The 26,592-nt window shown below is 48.3% G+C and overlaps 1 protein-coding gene across 2 annotated transcripts in view; it reads right to left on the bottom strand.

Moving 5' to 3' along the window:
- The window catches only part of NRBP1 (nuclear receptor binding protein 1), a 91,140-nt gene that overhangs the window by 31,573 nt on the left and 32,975 nt on the right, over window positions 1–26,592 (bottom strand). The window contains exons 4-8 of one of the 2 annotated variants that reach the window (XM_068143098.1): window positions 25,932–26,033; window positions 25,749–25,838; window positions 23,912–23,952; window positions 23,119–23,213; window positions 6,229–6,252 (exon numbers count right to left, since the gene is read on the bottom strand). In XM_068143098.1, the coding sequence (XP_067999199.1) occupies window positions 6,229–6,252; window positions 23,119–23,213; window positions 23,912–23,952; window positions 25,749–25,838; window positions 25,932–26,033 (352 nt within the window). The remainder of the gene's footprint in view (window positions 1–6,228; window positions 6,253–23,118; window positions 23,214–23,911; window positions 23,953–25,748; window positions 25,839–25,931; window positions 26,034–26,592) is intronic. The other variant, XM_068143100.1, reaches the window with a different exon arrangement.

The following is a 26,592-nucleotide window of genomic DNA, read 5'->3' as shown; positions in this document are numbered from 1 at the left end:
CAGCAGAGGATCTGTGAACCGAGCTGGTCCTGCCCAGTCCGACCTGCTGCAAACAGTGGACGGAGATGGAGTTCCTGTGATTGCTGAGAAGAACCTGCTGGGGAAGTCAGTGTGGGTTTTCCCTGCTGCTGGTGGGGGCAAACCAACCCGAGGGGTGGTCTCGGCTGAGGGTCCTGGTCACACGTACTGGGTCATGTTAGAAACTGGGGACATTCAGTGTATCCCACAGCGGAATGTGACTCTGGCTGAGAGGGGATGAACTCAGAGGAGGCAACACTCATCAATGTAATTGTGTGAATAGTTATAAGTTGTTCTAAGTTTCTCCCCCCTAGCTTAATACCAGCCCAGCATCCAGGACTCAACGTACCCACTGCACACCAACCCAGAGAGCTCCTGCATCATCTCACCTGTACCTGTTCCTGATGTCCCTACAGCAACGGACTGTTCCTGATTTTTTTCTTTCCCTTTCAAAGACAGACTGATTCCTGATTCTTCTCCACATGCCTGCCCAGTTCAAGCACCACCTACATTGACCATCACCGGAGAGAGAGAGAGAGAGACTGTCCTGGGAGAGAGCGAGACGGAATAACAAGGGACTTGCACCAAGGATTCAAATACCACGTGTCAAAATTGCATGAAGGGGCTGTGGCAGGAGAGAGGAAGTGGAACAGAGGGGTGGATTGTGGTGGGTTAACGCCCTTTTCTGAAAACAAAACAAACCAAAGCAGGGTGGAGGGCTTGCGGGTACTTTACCCTCCCTGCAGGGCGTTTTCCCCTAGGAAGCTGAGTCTGTTCCACTCCCCCCTCCCTGCCCAGCTAGGGTATAAAAAGCAGGACATCGTAGCTCTTGGATCTCCTTTTGCCTCCTGCCTCTGCTGGATGAGAGCTACTGCAGCTGCCCTCCTGCTCCTCAGCCACGTGGCCAGACCTGATCCTTTTCCCTGCTGCCTTCGCACCTCCTCAGAGAAAGACTGGTTTTGTATTATTCTTTTCTGTCCCACTCCCATCCATTCTTGTTCCTTGCCCTTGTGAACCTTTCCTGTTATTGCTATATATATATATATAGTTTAAAGAAAATTCTTTGCCTCTCTACTTCTAAGCCGACTCCAGTTTGTTGTTTAGTGGATTTGCTCCTTACCCTTTTTTTTCCCCTCTCTGTTTGGAGGGAGGAGGGAGGGGAGTGGGGAAGAGATTCTCAGCTTTTCCCCCATCTGGGCTTTTAACTCCCAGTTAAGGCTCAAACCACTACAGGCAACAATATTTTCCATTTTTATGACAGATGTTTCTGTACCCACTGATTTCAACTCCCCATTGTTTTTTCTCTAAGCCACACTTGCCTTCATTAAACAAAAGAAAAAATTAAACATAAGAAGCAGCCAGATCCAAGATCTCCCAATGACCCTTATTTTATTTCTACATCACCACCTCAGATTTCTGTTATGGCTACAAAACCCAGCACAAGTCTTTAAATACCAGGTAACAAAATGCAAGAGTGAAGTAAAGACTAAACTAAGATCAAATATGAAAGTGTGTCACTCACAGCCTTATTAGCTCAATGCTGAAGCCAGTCAGGAGGTTTATAACCTATATTTAGTGTTTTCAAACCCAAGTCACTACTCAGGATCCAAGGATAAAGCAATTTCTAGCTTTCACATGAACAGTACATAGTAATACCACATACTGGTGAATTAGCAAGAAAGCAGCCAAGGAAGCTCAGTACCTCAAGGCCATCTGATTTTGCTTTAGCACACATGAAACACCACATCATCTTCTCAAGCCTGGAGACCACTGGCTGAGGCCCTTATTGCCATGCTAGAATAAGGGCCAAAGATTCTGCTCACAGAGGTGATTTGACTCTACTCCTAAGTCTTATTGCCTCCAGCATGGTTGAACGCATGTTGAAGCCTAGGCTCAGCCACATTCCCACACTGTGGGCTGTTCCCAGACCAGTCTGTCTGCTGTTAGTGTGCCTCCTTGCCTCTCCCACTCCACAAAGGCAGCCTGGCTTGCCCAGCTCTCAGTGCTCTGTAAGCATGCCCAAGGAAGCATGTCTTCCTAATGCCATGAGCCCTAACTGCAGCAACTTCCTCCTAAGCTACAGAAGCTAAAGAGTCTTTACTCTGCTGGTGATGCAGAGCAGTACCTACCCTCCTACTGCAAATGCTAAGGCAGCACAGAGCCCTTCCCACCACTTCCATTTGACAGCTGGTAGGTTCCCAACTCAGTAGGAAAAAACCTCCAACCATCAAGAACAACCCTGATGGCACACAATGAAATAATTATGTTAAATGTAAATGCAATGCTCTGTTTAACAGAGTTACAAACTGCAGCACTCTAAGCGTTCCCCAGCACTGTTAAGGTTCAGCTGCACAGAGTGCTGGGCCATCTTATCCAGATTGGGCTTTACTCAAGAGAAGTTGGACCAGATGATCCTTGAGGTGACTTCCAAGCTGGGATTGTGTGATTCTATGGTTCTCTAGAACCCATCAGCCCAACTCCCTCATATGCACAGCTCTCCCCAGAATCAGAGTTTTGCCTGGGGAAACTGGTCTGCTGGGAACTTAATTCAGCAGGGAGGAGGCAGTCCAGAAGATTCCTGGAGCGAATGGAGGACTGCTTCCTGACACAGCTGTTAAGCGAGCCTACCAGGGGACAGGCTCTACTTGACGTGTTATTCTCCAATAGGGAAGGGCTGGTGGGAGACGTGATCGTGGGAGGCTGCCTAGGGTGCAGTGACCACAAGATAGTGAAGTTTTCAATATGCAGGGAAATAGGGAGGAGCACCAACAGAACCTTCACCTTGGACTTCCGAAGGGCAAACTTCAGCCTATTTAAGAAACTTGTTTGTAAAGTCCCCTGGGTACCAGCCCTCATGAACCAAGGGGTTCAGGAGGGTTGGACCTACTTCAAACAGGAGCTCTTGAAGGCACAGGAACTGGCGGTTCCCACGTGCCGAAAGGCAAGCCGGCGGGGAAGGCGACTGGCCTGGATGAGCAAGCAGCTCCTGGAGGATTTAAGGGGGAAGAGGAGGCTGTATCACCTTTGGAAGGAGGGGAAGGCTTCTCGAGGTATGTTCAAGGAAGTTGTTAGATTATGTAGGAATAAAATTAGGGAGGCAAAGGCCCAGATGGAACTGAAGCTGGCCACCTCAGTCAAAGATAATAAAAAGCATTTTTATAAATATATTAACAATAAGAAGAAGGGCAGGAGGAACCTGCACTCCCTAGTGGACCTGGAGGGGAACATGGTGAACGAAGATGAGGAAAAGGCTGAGGTCCTGAACACCTTCTTTGCCTCAATTTTTAACAGCAAGGCAGGAGGAGTCCAGGACGAGTGGCCTCCTGAGCTGGGCGATGGGGTCGGGGAGCAGTGTAATGCCCCGGAAATCCATGAGGAATTAGTTCGGGACCTGCTGAGCCACTTGGACACTCACAAGTCCATGGGACCGGATGGGATCCATCCTAGGGTGCTGAGAGAGCTGGCAGATGTGCTAGCTAGGCCACTCTCCATCATTTTCCTCCAGTCCTGGTTCACAGGTGAGGTCCCAGATGACTGGAAACTGGCCAATGTGGTCCCCATCCACAAGAAGGGTCGGATGGAGGAACCTGGAAACTACAGGCCGGTCAGCCTGACCTCAGTGCCAGGGAAAGTGATGGAGCAGATTATCCTGGCGGCAATAACTGCACACCTGAAGGATGGCCAAGGGCTCAGGTCCAGCCAACATGGATTTAGGAGGGGCAGGTCCTGCCTCTCCAACCTGATCTCCTTCTATGATCAGGTGACCCGTCTGGTGGATATGGGGAGGCCTGTGGATGTGGTCTACCTGGACTTCAGCAAGGCCTTTGACACTGTCCCCCACAGCAAACTGCTTGCTAAGCTGTCAGCCCGTGGATTGGACCATTACACTATGTGCTGGGTTAGGAACTGTGACCGTTTGAGGCTGTCCCCTTAAGAAAGGGAATATGGTGGACGGAAGTTGGTAAACGGAAAGAATAATCTAAACTATTTCATTGGTGAAGTGGGAGGAAGCACCTTCTGAACTGGGAGTGAACTGAGCATTTCCAGGACTTTTCTGTCAGTCTTGCTTCCGCCTCTCCACGGTGCAGCAGCTCTCTTTCTCTGCTCGGCTTTCTGCCAAGGCCTCGGCCTTGAAGACCAGATAAAAGCCGGTATTAACTCCCTTCCAATTAACACGAACTGCTTCTAACATTTTTTTTTCCTCTCTTTTCTTTCTCTTTCTATCCCATTCTGGGGAAAGGGGGGGAGAGAGGGGAGAGCGGAGGTGGGGAACCCCCTCTTCTGAGGGGGGTTACTCTCATTTCTGTGTTACTCTGTTGTATATCTTTGTATATATTGTAAATTTGTAAATATTCCCCTGCATACCCTACATTGCTTTGTAAATATAGCTCCACTGCTTTGCTAATTCAGCTTGTGAGTTTTTTTTTCCTTTCCCTTCAAGTTTCTTTCCCTTTGCCTTACAAGGGGGAAGGGAGGAGGCTTCTTGGCCTTACCCTTCCACCCCACCACAGGAACTGGCTGGAGGGCTGGGCCCAGAGAATAGTAGTGAACGGTGCCACATCCAGCTGGCGGCCAGTCACCAGTGGTGTCCCCCAGGGATCAGTGCTGGGCCCCATCCTCTTCAACATCTTCATCAATGATCTGGATGAGGGAGTCGAGTCAGTCATCAGCAAGTTTGCAGATGACACTAAGTTAGGGGCAGATGTTAGTCAGTTAGAGGGTAGAAAGGCTCTGCAGAGGGACCTCGACCAACTGGACAGATGGGCAGAGTCCAATGGGATGGCATTCAACAAGTCCAAGTGCCAAGTGCTGCACTTTGGCTACGGCAATCCCATGCAGAGCTACAGGCTGGGGTAGGAGTGGCTGAAGAGCTCCCAAACAGAGAGGGACCTGGGGGTGCTGATCGACAGCCACCTGAATATGAGCCAGCAGTGTGCCCAGGTGGCCAGGAGGGCCAATGGCATCCTGGTCTGCATTAGGAATAGTGTGGCCAGCAGGAGCAGGGAGGTCATTGTGCCCCTGTACTCTGCTTTGGTTAGGCCGCACCTTGAGTACTGTGTCCAGTTCTGGGCCCCTCAGTTTAAGAAGGACATTGAAACACTTGAACATGTCCAGAGAAGGGCAACAAGGCTGGTGAGAGGCCTTGGACACAAGCCCTATGAGGAGAGGCTGAGGGAGCTGGGATTGTTTAGCCTGGAGAAGAGGAGGCTCAGGGGTGACCTCATTGCCCTCTACAACTACCTGAAAGGTGGTTGTAGCAAGGAAGGGGTTGGCCTCTTCTCCCAGGCAACCAGCACCAGAACAAGGGGACACGGTCTCAAGCTGCGCCAGGGGAGGTTTAGACTCGAGGTGAGGAGGAAGTTCTTCACCGAGCGAGTCATTCGTCATTGGAACGGGTTGCCCAGGGAGGTGGTTGAGTCATCGACCCTGGAGGCGTTCAAGAGGAGATTGGACGTGGCACTTGGTGCCATGGTCTAGTCATGGGGTCTGTGTTGATAGGTTGGACTCGATGATCCTCAAGGTCCTTTCCAACCTAAGTGATACTGTGATACTGTGAAACACAACCAGGGACTCATTTGGGCAGGACATCTCTCTGGCCATCAGCAGCCAGACACATTCACAGAAACGTTCATCTTAAAAACAAAACATCTATGGAGTTAGAACTACAGCAAGCAAGTGGATAGCCAAGCAGAAAGCAAAGGCTAGTCCAGGCCTGGTGCCCAGCCCAGGCTAGCAGAGCATTAGCAGGGAAGAGCCTAATGTACGTGGAACGTTCAGCTGGGAAGAGCTCGGAACAACGCATCCGCTTGGCTCAACATGCAGGAGCCGGCATGCACGAGGGTCCAGGGACTAGCACACACTGAGAACAGGGAGAGGAAGAGAACTAAGGACCAGGAGACTTCACAAAGGGCAGCGCTCCCTCTCTCTAAGGCTTTGGCTGGGAGCACAGGGAAAAGCATCCCAGCACAGAAACACCAGGTCTCGAAGCAGGATGCGCCTGAACCCAACAGTTTTATGGAGCAGCCTTATAGCAAGGGAATGCCACAGAGATAACCAGACTGTGTAGGGCTGTGTGTGCTACCAGTACAGACACGCACAGGCATATATATCTATAAATATACATATAAATATATATATACACACACAGGGAGGCAGGTACGTTACATAGAGAGTGGCAGTCACGTCACAGGAGCGGAGAAGTTTGCTCACCATTAGCAAATATCCTATGAAAGACTGTTGGTAACAGAGCAGCCCGTAAGTGGGAAGTAAAACGAGATAGAAGTCAATGAGTTGATGAAACAGCAAGCACTTCACATCCATAGAGACAGCTAGGTCATAATCATGGCACAACATGGACAAGGCTGAGCACCTGGCCCTGCCTCCAGCCACCTTCATAAAACACATTTACATGAGGAACATCAGTGTTTCTAATTGAGAACCAGAATGGGCAAGGGAGACAAGACACCTCAGACCAAGGAGAAGATTATGGTCGACTGAGGCTAAGCACCTAGAAATTCTGCTCCTTCTGAGAGTGTTCTACAGCCCCTTAGTACCCCCTTCAGCAAACAACCATCTCTCTCTACACATCCCAGCAGCTTCTCCTGGGCACAGATCTCGGCAGCAGAACTCATACTTCAACCTGGCCACATTGATTTAATAGCAGAGTTAATACCAATGAGACCCAGTCCTGACACCTTGGCTTGGAACTGGACAGATAGCAATTAAACACTTACAAATCCTGGAGGTAGATATGTCCAAGACAGGCAAGCATATGCACCAGAGTGCCTGGAAGCACCATTTGGAAATACACCAGCACAACACTGAGCTTCCTCACCATGCTCTACTGGAGGCCTCATTCAGCACATGCCAGCACACTGCTATGTCTCAGGGGCACCAGAAGCAGTTATAAAATGCTCCAGTTTGAGGCCTCCGCTCTGCTGGGGCACTCCACAACTTAAAATCCCCAAAGGATTTTTAATTCAAGCCAAGCATCTCTTTCCACCTGTGCCTGGTTCTGCAAATCACAAGAAACATCTCCCAGCACTGCTGAACACAAGTGAGCAGCAAACACACTCAGAGGACCTTCAACAGTAAAACATTTTGCAACACACTCCCTTCACAGCTCCACCTACCGGACAACACAGATATGCACAGATGCAACCTAGTGCTGCACATGGATCCTGTGGCAGTGTGCATCAGTGTGACCATTTGAGGCTGTGCCTTTAAGAAAGGGACAGTGCTGGGACACTGGACCTCTCACAAGGAATGTTTTCATCTAACCATAACTCCAGAAAGCAGCTGCAATGTTCCAGTCTCTGGTAACACCAGTTTCAGAACTGGTCTTTCCTATCTTCATCACATGCTCTTCAAAGCTTGACATTTTTCTTCCTGAAATCTACTCACCCTGCACTTTATGGCACTGAAAAATAAAAAGGTTAGTAAATGAATGGATCATGGGTGGCTTTTGCACTTCACCACTACAAGAAATCCTCCCTCTTTCCCACTGACTTTTTTCCTCCACAGATACTTCTACTGTGTGAAGACTTCATCCCTCTTCCCAAAACTCAATGCAGTAAGTCACAGCAAGGCACTACTACAAAGCCAATCTCATTTCTACCTGCACAGGTGGATCTAGACAGACAACCAGAATTGCATGCAGAATAAAAGAAACAGTGGTGAGCCCTGCCAGTATGTATGGTTCTGCAATTTGAAGTGGCAGCAAGCAGTGACAAGCAGAAGGGTCACTCCTGCACCTAACCAGGCATTACAGCAACAAGCACCAGCCATCTGTGTGACACAAGCCACAGGCACTTCTCTTCTAGTAATTCCTCTTCTATCAGGCAGAAGTGTGTTCTGCAAAACACACCAGAGGCTTCCCTTCACCAGATTTTTGCCCCACATTCAGCAAGCAGTCCCTTTTCCTTAAAGCAGAGGGAAAAGAGGTTTCCAGGATCGTGGTCCAGAATGGTGCTAGAGAGAGACAGCATCAAAAAGCAGACTGATGCGCACTTTTGGGGTGAAGTTTTGTACCCTCACATGCCCAACCGGTTGCTTTGCTTGCTTTTATTGCCTTTTTACGATCTTTTAGTGCCAATAAATCTGTTACCAAAAACTTTTTACCTGGAGTCATCTATAACAAATGGTGTGTTGGCCGGGAATCATCTGAACCTTCACATCTTTTGAACTGCAAATGAAGGGGCGCCCCACAGCATTTTCTGTGGCTTCATTGTAGTCAAAAGACAGAATGGTCAGCATGATCAGAACTCAATAAAGGCAAGCAAAGAAATTTTTAATTTTTTTTCTTTAAATTTTAAAAAAAATTATTTTATTTTCCTTTTTTTCTTTTTTTTGGTGTTGTTTTGTTTTTTGACGTCCAATTGGAGGACGTGGACCCCGTAAAACTTCGTATATGAGATCCAAGCGATGACGACCATGGTGGTGAGAATACCGCTTGGGGGGGGAAGGATTCGGCTACATTTGGATTCGGCTACCATAGTTTGAGTGTTTGAGTCCGCTGTTTCAGGTTCTGCAAGGGGGGAGGAACGGTGGATCTGGTGCAGTGGCTCTGGCTGGTAAAGAAGAGGGGTATTTGTGAGTAGGAATTATTTTGATTATTCCGCTTGCATGATTATTTGTGGCATTGTTCCACTTGCCTAAGTATTTGTGGTAACCAGGAATTGTATTCGTGAGCAGGAATTGTTTAGACTGTTCCACTCGCATGAGTTTTTGTAGTAGCCAGGAATTGTATTTGTGAGTAGGAATTGTTTAGACTGTTCCACTCGCATGAGTATTTGTGGTAGCCAGGAATGGTATTCCTGAGCAGGAATTATTTGGATTTTTTTTTTTTAGTTTTTTATTTTAGTTTTATTTTAGTTTAGTTTTATTTTATTTATTTATTATTTGCAATATTTGTGGTAGTCAGGAGAAAATGGGACAAAAGAAGAGTAAGTCATCAAAGCAGGATGGAAAGAAGGCTTTACCTTCTATTCCTCCAGAGAGTCCGTTAGGAATGCTCATTCAATACTGGGAGGATAATGGACAGAGAAAAGGGAAATCAAAAGAAAGAATGATTCACTACTGTATGGAGGTATGGCCAAAAGAATCATTAAGACCACATGTGTTTTGGCCTATTTTTGGATCTTTTGAGGATTGGATTTGCCAAGCTTTGAACCATCATGTGAATTCTAAAAAGTGTTTTAGTAAGGAAGAAGCTGAATATGTTGCTATTTGGATTAGGGTCTCACATCCCTCTCCTGTTCCAATATTAAGAACTGAGGATAAGGACAAAGACAAGGAGAAGGAGAAATGGGAACCCCTGGATAACCTACCACCACCTTTTCACCAGAACAGGGGTCAAGGTCCCCTAAATCAAATAGCCCTGCAACCAACTTCTCCTTCACCCACCCAAACAAGAAGCAGAGTGAGGAATGACAGGAATGAACAAGAGGGAGACAGTGTAGGATTACATCCACTCAGGGAAGTGCCTATGGGGGGGCAGCAAGGAGGAACAGGGTTTGTGACTGTACCTCTCAGTACCTCAGATGTCCACAGTTTTAAGAAAGAGATGGGTACCTTGCTGGATGATCCCTTAGGTGTAGCTGAGAGACTGGACCAATTTTTGGGTCCCAATACATATACTTGGAAAGAGATGCAGTCTATTTTGAGTATTCTATTCACTGCAGAGGAAAGAAACAGGATTAGACAGGCTGGTATGAGAATATGGGAGAGGCAGAACCAGGGGGGGCCACCAGGAGATCAAAAGTGGCCTAATCAAGACCCTGGGTGGGACCATCAGCAGCCCCAAGGGAGACAGAATATGAGTGACCTGAGAACTATAATAATACAAGGAATTAGGGAAGCTGTTCCTAGAGGACAGAATTTTGATAAAGCTTTTAGTGACCAACAGAGGAAGGATGAATCTCCCACGGAGTGGATGGGAAAATTAAAGAAAGATTTGCACATGTACTCTGGAATAGACCCCAATCCTGCAGTTGGACTGATACTTCTCAGGACACAGTTTGTGGTGAAATCATGGGGAGATATTAGAAAGAAACTGGAAAAGATCGAGGATTGGCAAGACAGGGGATTAGAGGAGTTACTATGGGAAGCTCAGAAAGTATATGTAAGGAGGGATGAAGAGAAACAAAAAGCAGAGGCTAAACTGTTTGTAACTGCTGTAAGGGAAAGTCAGAAATCAGGCAGCTGCTCGGACCTTTGGGGTACTATCGATCATGGATAAAGGTGTCAGGGGCTGTATATTCTGGGGACAAGAATATTAAATGAGTCCCCAGAAGGAGGAGGTAATTTTTTTTGGTAGATATGGGAGCAGAAAATCGATTATACAAAAGACTCCTAAGACTCCTAAGAGGGTTGAGAAGGAAAAACCCCAGCAACAGTAATTGAAGCTAAAGGGGAACCTTTTAAGGTGCCCCTGCTTGAAAATATAGAAATAGAATCTGGAAAAGGATTTGTTTAAATGATTTGCTAGTTGTTTCAGAGACTGAATACACTCTCTTGGGAGAGATCTTTTTTTGTTTTATCAACAACAGATTACAGCTGTCCGGACTGCAGAAAAAGGGTGGACGCATGTGTCGCGAGTAAAAGGACAGTAACCTCTGAGCCTGGAGAGATTAGAGTGACTCTACAGAGAAAGCAAAACTGACATCAGCATGAATTCCACGCCACTTATATAGATGATTGGAAGCATCTCTGAGACTGCAGTTAGTGCTGACAGATAAGTACTCGATGCAATACTGTAACAACTCAGACTGAAAGCTCCAGAACTTACAAGACAGACCCACCTCCTGAAATATATGCAATAGCGTGTGATATTGAATGTGTTGCAAGAGAACATTGAGGAATATCCCCATTTCATTCTGTGTATAAAGCATCATAGAACTCATGGGGGATGGGTAACTTGTAAATGTTTTAAATGTTGAAAGAAATGGTCTTGTATCTCTTATAATTGAGGAGTATTTTGTCCTGAATGCTGTAACTGTAAAACTAGGCCTGAAAATAGGCAGTTTGGATTGATAAATATAGAGATCTTATTTTGTGGTAACGAAAAAGGGTTTAAATCCCCATGGAAAATTCTTGAAAGGGATTGGCATAAGTGAGAAATAAAGGCTGGAAAAATTTTTAGTTAGGGATACCAAGAACAATTAGAATAGAATAGAATGGAATGGAGTAGGCCAGGTTGGAGGAGACCTTCGGGATCGTCGCGTCCGGCCTATCAACCAGTCCAACCCACCTGATCAACTGGGCCATGGCACCAAGCAGCCTATTGGGTCTCCTCCTGGGCACCTCCAGTGGTGGTGACTCCACCACCTCCCCGGGCGGCCCATTCCAGTGGGCAGTCACTCTCTCTGTGTAAAACTTCTTCCTGGCATCCAGCCTGAACCTCCCCTGGTGCACCCTGAGACTGTGCCCTCTTGTTCTGGTGCTGGCTGCCTGGGAGAAGAGACCAACCTCCGCCTGTCTACAACCTTCGTTCAGGTAGTTGTAGAGAGGAAGGAGGTCTTCCCTGAGTCTCCTCCTCTCCAGGCTAAGCAGTCCCAGCTCCCTCAGCCTCTCCTCATAGGGCTTGTGTTCCAAACCCCTCATCAACTTCATTGCCCTTCTCTGGACACGCTCCAGCAAGTCAACATCCTTCCTAAACTAAGGGGCCCCAGAACTGGACACAGTACTCAAGGTGTGGCCCAACCAGTGCAGTGTACAGGGGCAGAATGACCTTCCTGCTCCTGCTGGCCACACTGTTCCTGATGCAGGCCAGGATGCCATTGGCCCTCTTGGCTCCCTGGGCACACTACAGGCTCATGTTCAGCCTACCATCAACCAGCACCCCCAGGTCCCTCTCTGCCTGGCCACTCTTCATCCACTCTGACCCCAGCCTGTAGCACTGCATGGGGTTACTGTGACCAATGTGCAGAACCCAGCACCTGGATGTGTTAAATCTCATGACGTTGGATTCTGCCCATCTGTCCACGTCCCTCTGCAAAGCCTCTCTACCCTCCAGCAGATCAACTCCTGCCCCAGCTTGGTGTTGTTCGCAAATTTACTGATGATGGACTCAATGCCCTCATCCAGATCATCAATAAAGATGTTAAAGAGCATGGGGCCCAGCACTGATCCTTGGGGCACACCACTAGTGACTGGCCACCAGCTGGATGTGGCACCATTCACCACCACTCTCTGGGCTCTGCCTCCAGCCAGTTCCTAACCCAGCTCAGCGTGCTGCTGTCCAAGCCAGGGGCTGACAGCTTGGCCAGGAGTTTGCTGTGGGGGACAGTGTCAAAAGCCTTGCTGAGGTCCAGGTAGACTACATCCACAGGCTTCCCCACATCCACCAGGCAGTCACCTGATCATAGAAGGAGATCAGGTTTTTGAAACTGAAAGGGTTAGTAGAAGGAAAAAAGTAAGGAAGACATAAGAAAAAATATTGTAGAGGATTTTGAGGGAAGAGGAATTGAAATAACAAAAGCACAATGGGAAATGGTAAACAAGCCAACTGAGGAAATAGAGAAGAGACTCCGAATGAAATGTTAAAGTGGGTTAAGGAATCTGTGGGGCTCCTGAAGAATGTAACTGCTGCCAAGAAGACATGACACCTGGCTGCTGTTTGCACCCAGTAGGCTAAGGAGGCAGAGTTAACATATACTGGTGGAGCCTAATCTTGATCCTAACCCTATTTTTGTATAAGGAGTCCAATCAAAATCAAAGACCATGTTCCCATGTGTGGATAAATTCTCTTCCAATATTAGTAATGACAGGTAGGTTGAAAGGCCATTATGGAGCTAAGATCATAACATCATCTGAAGTAAAGGTATGAGAACAGAACACTTATCTGCAGTTGTTGAAAGGGAGCACAGTCAGCGGAGCATGAGACTCTCAATCTCAGGGTCATGGGTTCAAGCCTACAGCAGACAGGCAGTAGTGTCCTTTTACTGTTGGATATGTTCCCAGCTACCTGAGAATTCAGCACACAGGTTTCCTTTGATAGGGACAGTCTTTCCTGATGTAACAGAAATACAAAAAGCATTCCAAAAGCCCAGCAACTTGAGGATTGTACCGAGATTCCACAATCTCAGTTAAGGGGGAGATTACAATTTGAAGAACCCTTGGATGTAGATATGCCTGTACCTTGTATCCAGCGATGTTGGGAGACAACTATAGGCAGGAATAAAGGGGAAATAGGACTGACCCTGGATGTGGTAATGTAATTTTTATAGGGCAGTAATCAAAGTGTTCACAATTTATTAGTTAGAAAGAAGGAAATATGGGGAGCCATGATCAGACCAGAAAGAAAGACACATACCTAAAGGATGGCTGATACCTATTGGGCCAGGATGGAATTGGATATGTGGTAAAAAAGCTTATAAGGTATTACCCTTAGGCGGGTAAGGAAGATGTGCTATAGGACTGGCCTATCCTCATATCTTTATAGTAAATCAGCCACAGGAATTACTCAGGAGCTTTGCAAGAAGAAACAAGAGGGGAGCAAATCCACTACCAACCAGGCATAGCAAGTTTCATAGTTTTGCTAGGAGGTTTCTACCTTGGCTTGGGGTTAGTGAACTTGAAAAAGCGATGGTATATTTTTCTGCTACAGCTGAAATTATGACGAATGCAAGCATAGACACAACAAAAGCTCAACAGCTTGAAGTCAATAGTCTCTCAAAAGTATCTACTGAAAATAGGTTGGTTTTGGATTTCTTACATGTTGTATGTGTAGTCATAAATGTAAGCTGTTGTAGTTATGTTAATCTGTAGTTATGTTAAGTGATTGTAGATCACAATCAAGTATTACATCAAATTTCTTTGGATGATACTTCTTGTGGATTTAAAGAAATATGGGATAAGTTAACTTCTTAGTTATCGAATATAAGTTGGTTTAAACATTTGTTTGTAATACCTGTTGGAATAATTGTAATACTGATCTGTGTAATTCATTGTAATTGTTGTTTTAAAATGGTAAGACCTTTAGGTAAAATTGTTTATGCCAATAAGTTACAAGCAGATGGTTATGATCTGAAGGTGATCAAAATAGAGGAACTTAATTAAGATCCAATTAAGAAGGTTCTGAAATATCTGGAAATTGTAACACAAATCAACGGTGACAAAAAGAAAATGGGAGATTGTGATGAATATACTGGTGATTTGTGTTAAAATTATAAGACTTAGAGTGCACTGGCATTAAGGGTCAGGATCTTGTGAGGCCTGTTTAGAGGGTAAAGGGAAAGAAACCTATCTTGCAGACTTGCAAGGATACTGTCTGGTTAATTGGAGACATCACGGCTGAGAAGGAGCTGTCTTAAAGATAAACATTCAGAACTAGGAATTTGTTTTCTTCAGATAAGAAGCCTGCACAATTGGGCATGCGTGAAAGTGGGTGCTTTGACCCTTACCACACTGAATGTAGGGAGAAGAGATTTGACCACCTATTCTAAGACTAATTATCATATGCCTGCCTTCTATTTAGCATAAGTTTGCTTATGTAGATGATGGAACTATATAAGATGAAGAAAACTATTGTAAGGTTGCATTTCAGCGGTAAGCTCCACCGGAAACACACGTCGAGACCAGAAGCCTCAGAAAAGCACGGACTGCTGCCTTTTTTGACCTGAAGGACCTGCACGGAGTCTCTGCGCTCGGCAGGAATCGGCTTTCACCGATTCTCCATGTGCTCGGGATGATTCGGGCTCCCCTGCGTGCCGCGGCAGTTTAAAAGCCCGCGGCAGCTTCCATTTCAGCCCGGCTTCTCGCTCGGACGCGCTTGCCGCCACACTTTTTTAAAAAAAAAACTTTCTCCAGTAGGTCCCGTGGGCAGGGCTAGCCATGGTGGTAACTCGCCGCAATAACTCCTTTAAAAAGTCAGTCTCGACTCAGACTGAGGGGGAATATAAGCAGATAGGTAGGTGTCATAAGCAAGAGGTAGGTGTCCAGGTATCTAGCTGCACACGGTGCTGGAACCTGGCACTTGAGATGCAGGGTAGAGGGGACGGCTCCTGCATTAGGTGTGAGCAGATCGACTGTCTGCTTAGCCTGGTGGCCAGACTGAAGGACAAGGTTGCTAGATTTAGAGATGTATGCAATTGCAGAAGGGTGACGAACCTGAGTAACCAGGCTCTGCAGGCCCCCCCAGCAGAGGCCAGTTATCCAAAAAGAAGAGGGGAATGGATGCAGGTTCCTCTCAAAAGACGCAAGGTTAAACCTCCTTGCCCCCCCTCACCCCCCCCACTGCCCTTGGAAAACAAGTACGGGGCATTGGAGGTTGAGGGTGAGGTGATTCTGATATCGGAGGACACACCATCTGGGGTTTTCCCTGTGGCAAAACAGCCTAAGGTTAAACAGCCTAAGGTTAAACAGCCTTCCCCCGGCATCAGGACTTGCTCCCTTAAAAAAAAGAGCAGGGTAATTGTTATTTGTGATTCCCTCCTGAGGGGAACAGAGGGCCCCATATGTCGGTCAGACCCTACTCACAGGGAGGTTTGTTGCCTTCCACAAGCCATGGTTGGAGATGTTACCAGAAGACTGCCTGGTATGGTGCAGCCCTCTGACTATTATCCCTTGATAGTTATGCAGTTAGGGAATGATGATGTTGCAACCAGAACTCCCAGGGCTATCAAAGATGACTTCAGGGCCCTGGGAGATCTGGTTGAGGGATCAGGTGCACAAATAATTTTTTCGTCTATACCCTTAGTTGCAGGAGGGAATACCATAAGGAACAGGTCAGCAGCTGAAGTCAACAAGTGGCTTAGAGGCTGGTGCAGGCAAAAGAATTTTGGGTTTTTTGATCTTGAAAAACTTTCTGCTGCACCAGGCCAGCTGGCAACAGATGGAGCGCATCTGTCCCAGAGGAGGGGTAAGATCAGAGTGTACGAGAATGGCCTATCCCTCAAAGGGAAAAAGATTCTAGGGAGGGAATTGGCAGGTCTCATAGATAGGGCTTTAAACTAGTTTTGAAGGGGGAAGGGGTTGAAACCAGTCCCCCCAGGCTGGGGTCTGGGGGTGATAAGCCAGAGCCAGAGGTGAAACCAGCAGCCCGGATGAAGTGCATGTACACTAATGCACAAAGCATGGGCAACAAACAAGAGGAGCTGGAAGCCTTGCTGCAGCAGGAAAGTTATGATGTAGTTGCCATCACAGAGACGTGGTGGGATGACTCACATGACTGGAGCGCTGCAATTGATGGCTACAGGCTCTTCAGGAGAGACAGGCAAGGAAGAAGGGGTGGAGGAGTGGCCCTGTACGTCAGGGAGGCACTAGATGCCATTGAGCTGGAGATCAGGGACGATCGGGTTGAGTGCCTGTGGGTGAGAATTAGAGGGAAGGCCAACAGGGCTGACATCCTGGTTGGAGTCTGTTATAGACCACCCAACCAGGAGGAGGATGAGTCATTCTATAGGTAGCTTATGGCTGTCTCAAGATCGCCTGACCTTGTTCTCATGGGCGACTTCAACTTGCCTGATATCTGCTGGGATCTTAACATAGCAGAGAAGTGGCAATCTAGGAGGTTCTTAGAATGCATGGAGGACAGCTTCTTATCCCAGGTGCTGCGAGAGCCTACCAGGGGTAAGGCTATGCTTGACCTCCTCTTCACCAATAGGGAAGGGTTGGTGGGTGATGTGGTGGTCGGAGGGTGCTTAGGGGCCAGTGACCACGAGATAATTGAATTCTCATTATTTGGTCAAGCTAAGAGGGGTAGCAAGAAGACCTCCACTCTGGATTTCCGGAGGGCGGACTTCAGGCTACTCAAGGAACTAATTCAGAGGGTTCCCTGGGATAAAGCCTTTAAAAACAAAGGGGTCCAGGAGAGCTGGTCCTACTTCAAGGAAGAATTGTTGAAGGCTCAGGGACAGGCTGTGCCAATGTGCCGGAAGATGAGACGCCGGGGCAGACGGCCAGCCTGGATGGTTAAAGAACTTTTAATGGAACTAAGGGAAAAAAAGAGGGTGTATCATCTTTGGAAGAGAGGGGAGGCAACCCGTGAAAAATTTAAGGATGTTGCTAGGTCTTGCAGGGAGAAAATTAGGGAGGCAAAAGCGCATTTGGAGCTTAGTCTGGCCTCTGCTGTGAAGGACAACAAAAAGTCCTTCTATAAATACATTAATAGTAAGAGGAAGGGCAGAGACAACCTCCACTCCTTGGTGGACATGGAGGGGAATGTTGTGACAAGGGATGAGGAAAAGGCAGAGATACTTAACACCTTCTTTGCCTCAATTTTTACTAGCAGGACAGAATGTCTTCCAGACAGCTGGCCTACAGAGCTGGCAGAAGGAGCCAGGGAGCAGCATAGTTTTCCACTGTTCCAAAATGGGGTAGTTGGTGATCTGCTCAGCCGCCTGGATCCCCACAAGTCCATGGGACCAGATGGGATCCATCCTAGGGTGCTGAGAGAGCTGCCAGAGGAGCTGGCTGGGGAGGTCTGTGGATGTAGTTTACCTGGACTTCAGCGAGGCCTCTGACACCATCCCCCATAGCAAACTCCTGGCCAAGCTGTCAGCCCATGGCTTGGACAGCAGCACTCTGAGCTGGGTTAGGAACTGGCTGGATGGCCGAGCCCAGAGAGTGGTGGTGAATGGTGTCACATCCAGCTGGCGGCCAGTCAGTAGTGGAGTCCCCCAGGGATCAGTGCTGGGCCCCATCCTCTTTAACATCTTTATTGATGATCTGGATGAGGGCATTGAGTCTATCATCAGTAAATTTGCTGATGACACCAAGCTGGGGACAGGAGTTGATCTGCTAGAGGGTAGAGAGGCTTTGCAGAGAGACCTTGACAGGCTGGACTGATGGGCAGAGTCCAACGGCATGAGATTTAACACATCCAAGTGCCGGGTTCTGCACATTGGCCACAACAACCCCATGCAGTGCTACAGGCTGGGGCCAGAGTGGCTGGAGAGCAGCCAGGCAGAGAGGGACCTGGGGGTGCTGGTTGATGGTAGGATGAACATGAGCCTGCAGTGTGCCCAGGCAGCCAGGAGGGCCAATGGCATCCTGGCCTGCATCAGGAACAGTGTGGCCAGCAGGAGCAGGGAGGTCATTCTGCTCCTGTACACTGCACTGGTTAGGCCACACCTCGAGTACTGTGTCCAGTTCTGGGCCCCTCAGTTTAGGAAGGATGTTGACTTGCTGGAGCGTGTCCAGAGAAGGGCAACGAAGTTAGTGAGGGGCTTGGAACACAAGCCCTATGAAGAGAGGCTGAGGGAGCTGGGACTGCTTAGCCTGGAGAGGAGGAGACTCAGGGGTGACCTTATTGCTCTCTACAACTACCTGAAGGGGAGTTGTAGACAGGCAGAGGTTGGTCTCTTCTCCCAGGCAACCAGCACCAGAACAAGAGGACACAGTCTCAGGCTGCATCAGGGGAGGTTCAGGCTGGAGGTCAGGAGGAAGTTTTACACAGAGAGAGTGATTGCCCATTGGAATGGGCTGCCCAGGGAGGTGGTGGAATCGCTGTCACTGGAGGTGTTCAGGAAAAGACTTGACAGGGTGCTTGGTTGCATGGGTTAGTTGATTAGGTGGTGTTGGATGATAGGTTGGACACGATGATCTTGAAGGTCTCTTCCAACCTGGTCTATTCTGTTCTATTCAAAGGAAGAATCTATGAGGAATCTACGGTGCACGAACCCTGAGAGCCTATTCTATTCTTTTGGGGTGAAGTTTTGTACCCTCACATGCCCAACCAGTTGCTTTGCTTGCTTTTATTGCCTTTTTACGATCTTTTAGTGCCAATAAATCTGTTACCAAAAACTTTTACCTGGAGTCATCTATAACACCAGTTGGCTGTAAGAAATAGCTGCATGAAGCAATAAACACAGGCCTAACATTGTCAGTGACCCCAAAGCAAGTACCATTCTGAGGCCTCAACATGAAGACAGCCTTGCTGGCTGCTGCACAGTCAGCAGCACCAGAGAAGTTTGAGCTCCAACACAGCCAGCAGCTCTGATGATGTAGCTTTGACCACCCTGGCTGTGTGAGCACTGCAGGAATGGGAATATGCTCTGCAACATGGGCAACTTTCCAGCTTTCATTGGAGCCACAGCTTTCACATATGGAGGACTCTTCTGCTGACTACACATCCACTCACTCCCTTTTTGTAAAAGAATAACCAGAATCTCCCAGATAAGTCACTTCACTTCTGAACAGAGGCTCTACAGCCATGGAGCAGAATCGAGTTTGCTTAGGAACAACTGCAGTTAAGCACTGCTCCTGCACAGCCACACTCCCAGCGTTAGAATACAGCTGTTGGAGCACAGACACTGCTACCCTTAGACCACAGCTCCACTTCAGTTAACCATCCCCATCCTTCCCACCACATCTAACAGAAGCAAAGCTCCACAGAACTGGAGGGAACAGGCAAAGATGTAACTCTGTGGAAGAAACTTTATGACGCACAGAGAGATGCCTTCCTTCTGACAGCCTCTGAAGGGCACTGCTGGGAGTCTGAATGCTCTTGAGAATATCACATTGGTTGATCTGCAGAATCATGGCTCCAGATACCAGCTTCAAGTGGTTTGTTTTACAAAGTGCTGGCTACTGACCAGAAAGGCTATAGCTGTGTAAGACTTTAAACTGAACTAGAAAGAGCACTGTTATGTACTCCAGTCCACACAAGGGGCCTGAACTGAAATCCAGGGAGCAGTTGTGTTTGCCAGCACACAGATATCAGATGTACACAACTTGTGGAAACTTCTCCCACCTGGACAAAGCCAGGGAAAGAAAGCAAACCCCATGATGTCATTAGCCTGTGTGAAAAGCCAGTCACTGAGCTTACAGGCAGACAAGATAACTGAGTGTTCTCTGCTCTGACCTGGCCTCCCTGGGTACACAAATTTATCAGAGGTTTGTTACAGAGAACAGAGACCAGTTCTGGAACAAAGAAACAGCGCAGAAGTCCTCTGATGGGAAGAAAAGCCACAGAGTGTGCAGTTTATGAAGAGAGACCCTTTTCAGATGAAAAAGCAGAGCACCATTTCCTGCCTACTGTCAGCATCCAACCCAGAATTCACACAGACTTTGAAACCTACAAGAGAGTAAGTGCTCACTCCTCAGGTTGGATAACACTGGCAAAAACTGAATGACTGAACAAAGCTGTCACAAACATTGTCAAGGCACAGCATGATGCATCCTGACTGCAGAGAGACCTTTAGAGCAAAGGTGAAAGAGAGTATGTGAGGAGGCACTGCACTGTCAGAACAATCACTTCTTACCCATGAAATACAACATTTCCACTGAGAGTGGCTGCCTGTACAGGGCATGTCTTTGGCAAACAGATCCAAGGCAAACCAACATCCTGAAGTCCAGGCCAAAACAAGAGATGATAGAAGAGGACACCAAGACAAGCAGGTTGCTGCATCAGGGTCTATCAACTTGACTGCAAATGTTGGTTGATACAAGAAGCACTCATGTGGGCTCAGTGGACAAAGCACTCAAAGCCTCACCAGAGTGTGAAAAGAACTCTGTGTGTGTTAACATGAAGAAGAAGCAGAGTAGGTGAACTCAAGGGTAACATGCACACAAAACTTGGAAGTTTCGGCACCATTTCTCAGTCAGTCCCTTGAGATAAACGGAGGTAGAGGCTAACAAAGGAAAAACATCCAGTATCAGTCCTCCCTGCACCTGAAGGTGATCCAACCAACAGTGAATTCTGCTACCAATCTCTGGCACAATGTGGTGGGTTAACTCCCTTTTCTGAAAACAAAAAAACAAAGCAGGGTGGAGGGCTTGCGGGTACTTTACCCTCCCTGCAGGGCGTTTTCCCCTGGGAAGCTGAGTCTGTTCCACTCCCCCCTCCCTGCCCAGCTAGGGTATAAAAAGCAGGACATCGTAGCTGTTGGATCTCCTTTTGCCTCCTGCCTCTGCTGGATGAGAGCTACTGCAGCTGCCCTCCTGCTCCTCAGCCACGTGGCCAGACCTGATCCTTTTCCCTGCTGCCTCCGCACCTCCTCAGAGAAAGACTGGTTTTGTATTATTCTTTTCTGTCCCACTCCCATCCATCCTTGTTCCTTGCCCTTGTGAACCTTTCCTGTTATTGTTTTTTATATATATATATTGTTTAAAGAAAATTCTTCACCTCTCTACTTCCAAGCCAACTCCAGATTGTTGTTTAGTGGATTTGCTCCTTACCCTTTTCTTTCCCCTCTCTGTTTGGAGGGAGGAGGGGGGAGTGGGGGAGAAATTCTCAGCCTTTCCCTCATCTGGGCTTTTAACTTCCAGTTAAGGCTCAAACCACTACAATTTTTGGCGCCAAATGCGGGGCTAGCTGTTGTGCCCACTCTGCAGATCGATTGCAAAAGATGGAGAGTTTAAATTTAGTTCTGGGCATCGGTTTGGGTTTGGCAGTTGGGGCTCAAGTTTTGTTGCCGGGACGATCGTGTGAGTTCTTGTGGATTGCGGGGGGACACCTGGCGCGCGGCCGGTGGCACGGAGCCCCTCCTCCTGTTTCAAGCAGGGGTGGTTCTCGACCATCAGCACTGGGGTACCGCTTGAAAACGCAGAACCTGCCCTTCCTCCACGGCAGGGAGTGAAGTGGGGGAGGGGCAGCGGCAAACAGATCAGAGTCAGGTCCGTTCTCGCTGCGGGGATAGAGCCAGCCGCTGCGAGCGGGCGAGCCAGCTCCCGAAACCCTGGAGGGCCGACGGGGACCCCAGCTGGAAAGCCGTTTTCAAGGGCTCTGAGAACGCATTTATGGCTTTCACTGGAGAAGCCGTTTGAGTGTCCGAGGGGTGGAGGTGATTTTGATTCTGTGCTGCGGCGGTAGAGGTGAGCGGAGCCCTGCTGTATGCCAAGTGGCAGCAGGCCTGGCCGTGCGCTCGGAGGAGTGGTGGCGGTGGCCCCGGCCGTGCGCTCAGGCTGCAGTAAAGCCGGCTCTAATCTCTTTCCCCGATTTTCGGATGAGTTCCGAAAATGGCGCCGAGCACCTGGTTCCACCTCCCTTCTTCTCAGTGGGCTGTGGTGCAGCCCCTCCCTCTTCCCAGGGGGGGTTGTGCAGCTGGATGCTGTCCTGCCTCGGTACACGAACGCCCAGTGGGGGGGCGGAGTGCCTCTGACATGCATCTGTGTAGTTTTGGGCCATGGATGGAAGTGGTTGGTTGCAGCACCCTGGATGGATCGAAAAAAGGCAGTCATGGAGCCGGATTGTTCCGACTGGCCTGCCACAGGGGTGGAGAATATGCCGCCGAGTAAACATAGATGAGAATAAAGGCTTGGCTGAGAAGTTGTGAGGCTTTTCCAGGTGACCAGGATGTCCAAGGAATCCATAGAGAACTTGCACCGCAGAAGAGTGAACTCTGCATCGCTGGGAGGTTCCATTGGATGAAGGAAGAAGAACTGGAATGGACAGACACTTGAGCCTGAATGAGAGACTATTTGGGTGGACGCCCAGATGAAGACACGGACTTCACGCAACATGTCATCGGAAGTTTTCTGATTTGATGATGTGTTTGGGTGCAGGGATTATGGTATGAAATAAGGGATGGCTCCTGTCGTAGTTTGGGCTGGGTGCCCTCTGCTACAGGGGTGTTTCCTGTGTCCAGAAGTCCAGCCCAGTGGGTGGACACAGGAAATTAGGTATTTCTACCATAATCCCTTGCACCACTATAAATTTTATGGCAGGGTCTGGCACTTCCTCTTTCCTTCCTCTCCGACACCCGGTAACTGGGGGAGAGATCCCCCGGCCATGGGCCTGGCTAGGCCCAAGGCCACGGGGGGATGGGCAGTCTCAGATCTGGCCAGCTGAGACTAGCCTAGCAGTGGAGGGGGAAGGAGGAGCCCTGGGGGTTTTGGGTGCACCCTCAGGTGGGGATGGGATCTTTCTGGGACTGTTTTGGGGTCTCTCTTGTCACTGTGTTTCTAGCTTTCTGCACGCAGTCACTGTTCTCTATTTAAACTTTCCATCACTTTTGCAATCTGTTTGTTTGATTTGTTATTTTCTGCGTGTGGTGGGGAGGGGGTTTGTCCTAACCCATTACACACAACTGATGTGGAGGTGGAGGAACATGCGTACACACATGCCTATGAAGCCAGATAACTGAAAGGATGAGATGCTTTTTTCTGTCTGAGCAGTTTGTCTGCTAGGGAAGGGTCACCTCTCCCAAGCCTTACCTGACCCAATCTTGATCAGTCCGTTGTGCTGAATGAAGATGGTGTCACAGGTCAGGTTACCATGAATGATCGGGGGATCACAGGAGTGGAGGTAGCTGCAGATTCAGAACAGAGTGCTGGTCAGGAGGCTGCAGAGGTAGCAATCCCTCCCTTCATCCCTTCACTCTCTCATCAGAAGAGAGAAGGAGGGCAGAGGGCACATCCCAGGGATTTGCAATAGCAGGGAGGTCCAGCTAAGGCTGTATATCAGCCTCTAAGCAAGGAGAAAATTATGGAAATTAAGCAATCTCCAGAACATGAAGGAGAAAAGAAAGCCTTCTCTGAGCAGTTCCCAAGAAACTCAGGGCAACAGGGGCAAAGAAACTACTTCACTGAGGTAGATGGGTGCTAAAAGGGTTCCAACGTAATACCAAAACTACCAGAGCCTTATTCTGGTCTTATTCACAGAGCATCAGAAAGGCACTTGGTGACTGGTCATGTTTTCCAGCAAGAAAGCTTTCCAGTCCTTGGGTCCCAGCTACATTGGAGGTAGGTTTTGTACCTCAGTCTGCTTGGGTTTATGTTAAAATAAGGACTGTCAGCTCCCAAAAGCTCATCAGAACGTCATCAACAGCTATATCAAGACAAACAGCCACAGAATTTTCTCTGCAGAGCGGAAGTTGTGCCCTGACACTTGGGTTGCTGCTCTTACAATTAACATTTGGCAGCATAATGCTTACAGCTTATAATATTCTGGCACAAGACAGGCGACACTTCAGCAGAAGCTAGACTGCTAGATCAGCAACTCACATACCTGAGAGCAGAGAGGATCTGAGTGCACCACCGCTTCCAAGCCTACAGAGGCAAAAAGAACAAAAAAGTCTTTCAAGAAAGAGAAGCTAATGCACAGTTCTGTGATTTACAGTCTGCAGCATCTGAGCTTTTACCCAGTAGAGGTGTGAAGTGAGAACTTAGAGGATCAGCATCCTCATGTTCAGCTCAGTTTCTGTGAATTTAGAATAGAATAGAATAGACCAGGTTGGAAGAGACCTTCAAGATCATCACGTCCAACCTATCACCCAACACCACCTAATCAACTAACCCATCTAACCAAGCACCCTGTCAAGTCTCCTCCTGAACACCTCCAGTGATGGTGACTCCACCACCTCCCCGGGCAGTCCATTCCAATGGGCAATCACTCTCTCTGTGTAAAACTTCCTCCTGACCTCCAGCCTGAACTTCCCCTGGCGCAACCTGAGACTGTGTCCTCTTGTTCTGGTACTGGCTGCCTGGGAGAAGAGACCAACCTCTGCCTGTTTACAACCCCCCTTCAGGTAGTTGTAGAGAGCAATAAGGTCACCCCTGAGTCTCCTCCTCTCCAGGCTAAGCAGCCCCAGCTCCCTCAGTCTCTCCTCATAGGGCTTGTGTTCCAAGCCCCTCACTAACTTCGTTGCCCTTCTCTGGACTCGTTCCAGCAAGTCAACATCCTTCCTAAACTGAGGGGCCCAGAACTGGACACAGTACTCGAGGTGTGGCCTAACCAGTGCAGTGTACAGGGGCAGAATGACCTCCCTGCTCCTGCTGGCCACACTGTTCTTAATGCAGGCCAGGATGCCATTGGCCCTCCTGGCCACCTGGGCACACTGCAGGCTCATGTTCAGCCTACCATCAACCAGCACCCCCAGGTCCCTCTCTGCCTGGCTGCTCTCCAGCCACTCTGACCCCAGCCTGTAGCACTGCATGGGGTTGTTGTGGCCAATGTGCAGAACCCAGCACTTGGATGTGTTAAATCTCATGCCGTTGGACTCTGCCCATCAGTCCAGCCTGTCGAGGTCTCTCTGCAAAGCCTCTCTACCCTCTAGCAGATCAACTCCTGTCCCCAGCTTGGTGTCATCAGCAAATTTACTGATGATAGACTCAATGCCCTCATCCAGATCATCAATAAAGATGTTAAAGAGGATGGGGCCCAGCACTGATCCCTGGGGGACTCCACTACTGACTGGCCGCCAGCTGGATGTGACACCATTCACCACCACTCTCTGGGCTTGGCCATCCAGCCAGTTCCTAACCCAGCTCAGAGTGCTGCTGTCCAAGCCATGGGCTGACAGCTTGGCCAGCAGTTTGCTATGGGGGACGGTGTCAAAGGCCTTGCTGAAGTCCAGGTAAACTACATCCACAGTCCTCCCCACATCCACCAGGCGGGTCACCTGCTCGTAGAAGGAGATCAGGTTGGTCAGGCAGGACCTGCCCTTCCTAAATCCATGTTGGCTGAGCCTGATCCCTTGGCCATCCTCTAAGTGCTGTGTTAATGCACTCAGGATGACCTGTTCCATGATCTTGCCTGGCACTGAGGTCAGGCTGACAGGCCTATAATTCCCATTTGCACAGGTCAAGAACACACCTCCCCTCCCAAGCCATCATGCTCCTTCCTGTACATACACAGGGGAAGGGACCTGCCTGTCACACCACACATGAAGCTGCATAACTGGTGGAAACAAAGCAAAAAGCAGAGAACCTGCAACTAAATGAGTTTACATTAATAAAAAGGAGTTTCAGCCACGTTATCACCAAGCTGCTTTCTAATCAGGATTCTCTGCTGAAAGAGCTTTCCAGTAAACAAGTAAATCCAGGCATACAGGAAAAAGAGTTACCTTTTCATTCATGGTTTTGTGGTTTTTCTTTGTCTTCTTGAGGAACTGTTTCAAGCTCCCTGAAGACATGTACTCAGTGATGAAGATGACCTGGAGGGGCAGGAGCAGGCATTACCCTCTGCTTCACTAATTATTAGCAGCACATACAGTGAGAAAGCCCCACAGATTGTTGGCTTTACTTACCCTGGCCTTGTTTTCCTTCACATCAGCCCAGTACTTGTGAAACTTCACAATGTTCAGATGTTCCAGCTGAATCAAGTTGTCAAACACCGCTTTAACTTTTTCCTTAACATCAGAAAGACAATGACATGTTACATCAGGGAGCACATCCACCCATACCTTACTTTCTTCTGGTATCTTGGTCCTCTTAACACATATGCCTCAAGCTCCTATGCTAAGGACAAACAACATCTGATTTTTGTCTTACATTGCACCTTGACTGAGCATGCCTTGATCACTGTGGTGGGCTACGCCCATCCTGGAAAAAAATGGGGGGTAGGGCTTGTGAGAGTTTTTTTGCCCTCCCCGGAGGATGTTTTCTCCCTGGGAAACTGACTTGGTCTGTTCCATTCCCCACACCCCTTGTCCAGCAGGGGTATAAAAGGGAGGACATTGCAGGCATTGCTCCATTGTTTTCTCTCTTCCTTCTGCTTCATGGGGATGAAAGAGTTGCTGCTGGCTTGCTGCTCCCCTGCCACGTGGTCCTCCCTGCTACTTCCACACTTTGCAAAGGACTGGTTCTGTATCTCATATTTTTGATTTTCCTTTTCCCATCCATCATTGTTCCTTACCCTTGTGAACCCTGCCTGTCATTGTTACATAAATATATATACATATATACTGT

This window comes from Melanerpes formicivorus, unplaced genomic scaffold, assembly GCF_026170545.1.
Source record: "Melanerpes formicivorus ecotype bairdi unplaced genomic scaffold, bMelFor1.0.p_v2 SCAF_9, whole genome shotgun sequence".
Lineage (NCBI taxonomy): Eukaryota > Metazoa > Chordata > Aves > Piciformes > Picidae > Melanerpes > Melanerpes formicivorus.
This window is presented reverse-complemented; position numbering and strand designations above follow the sequence as displayed.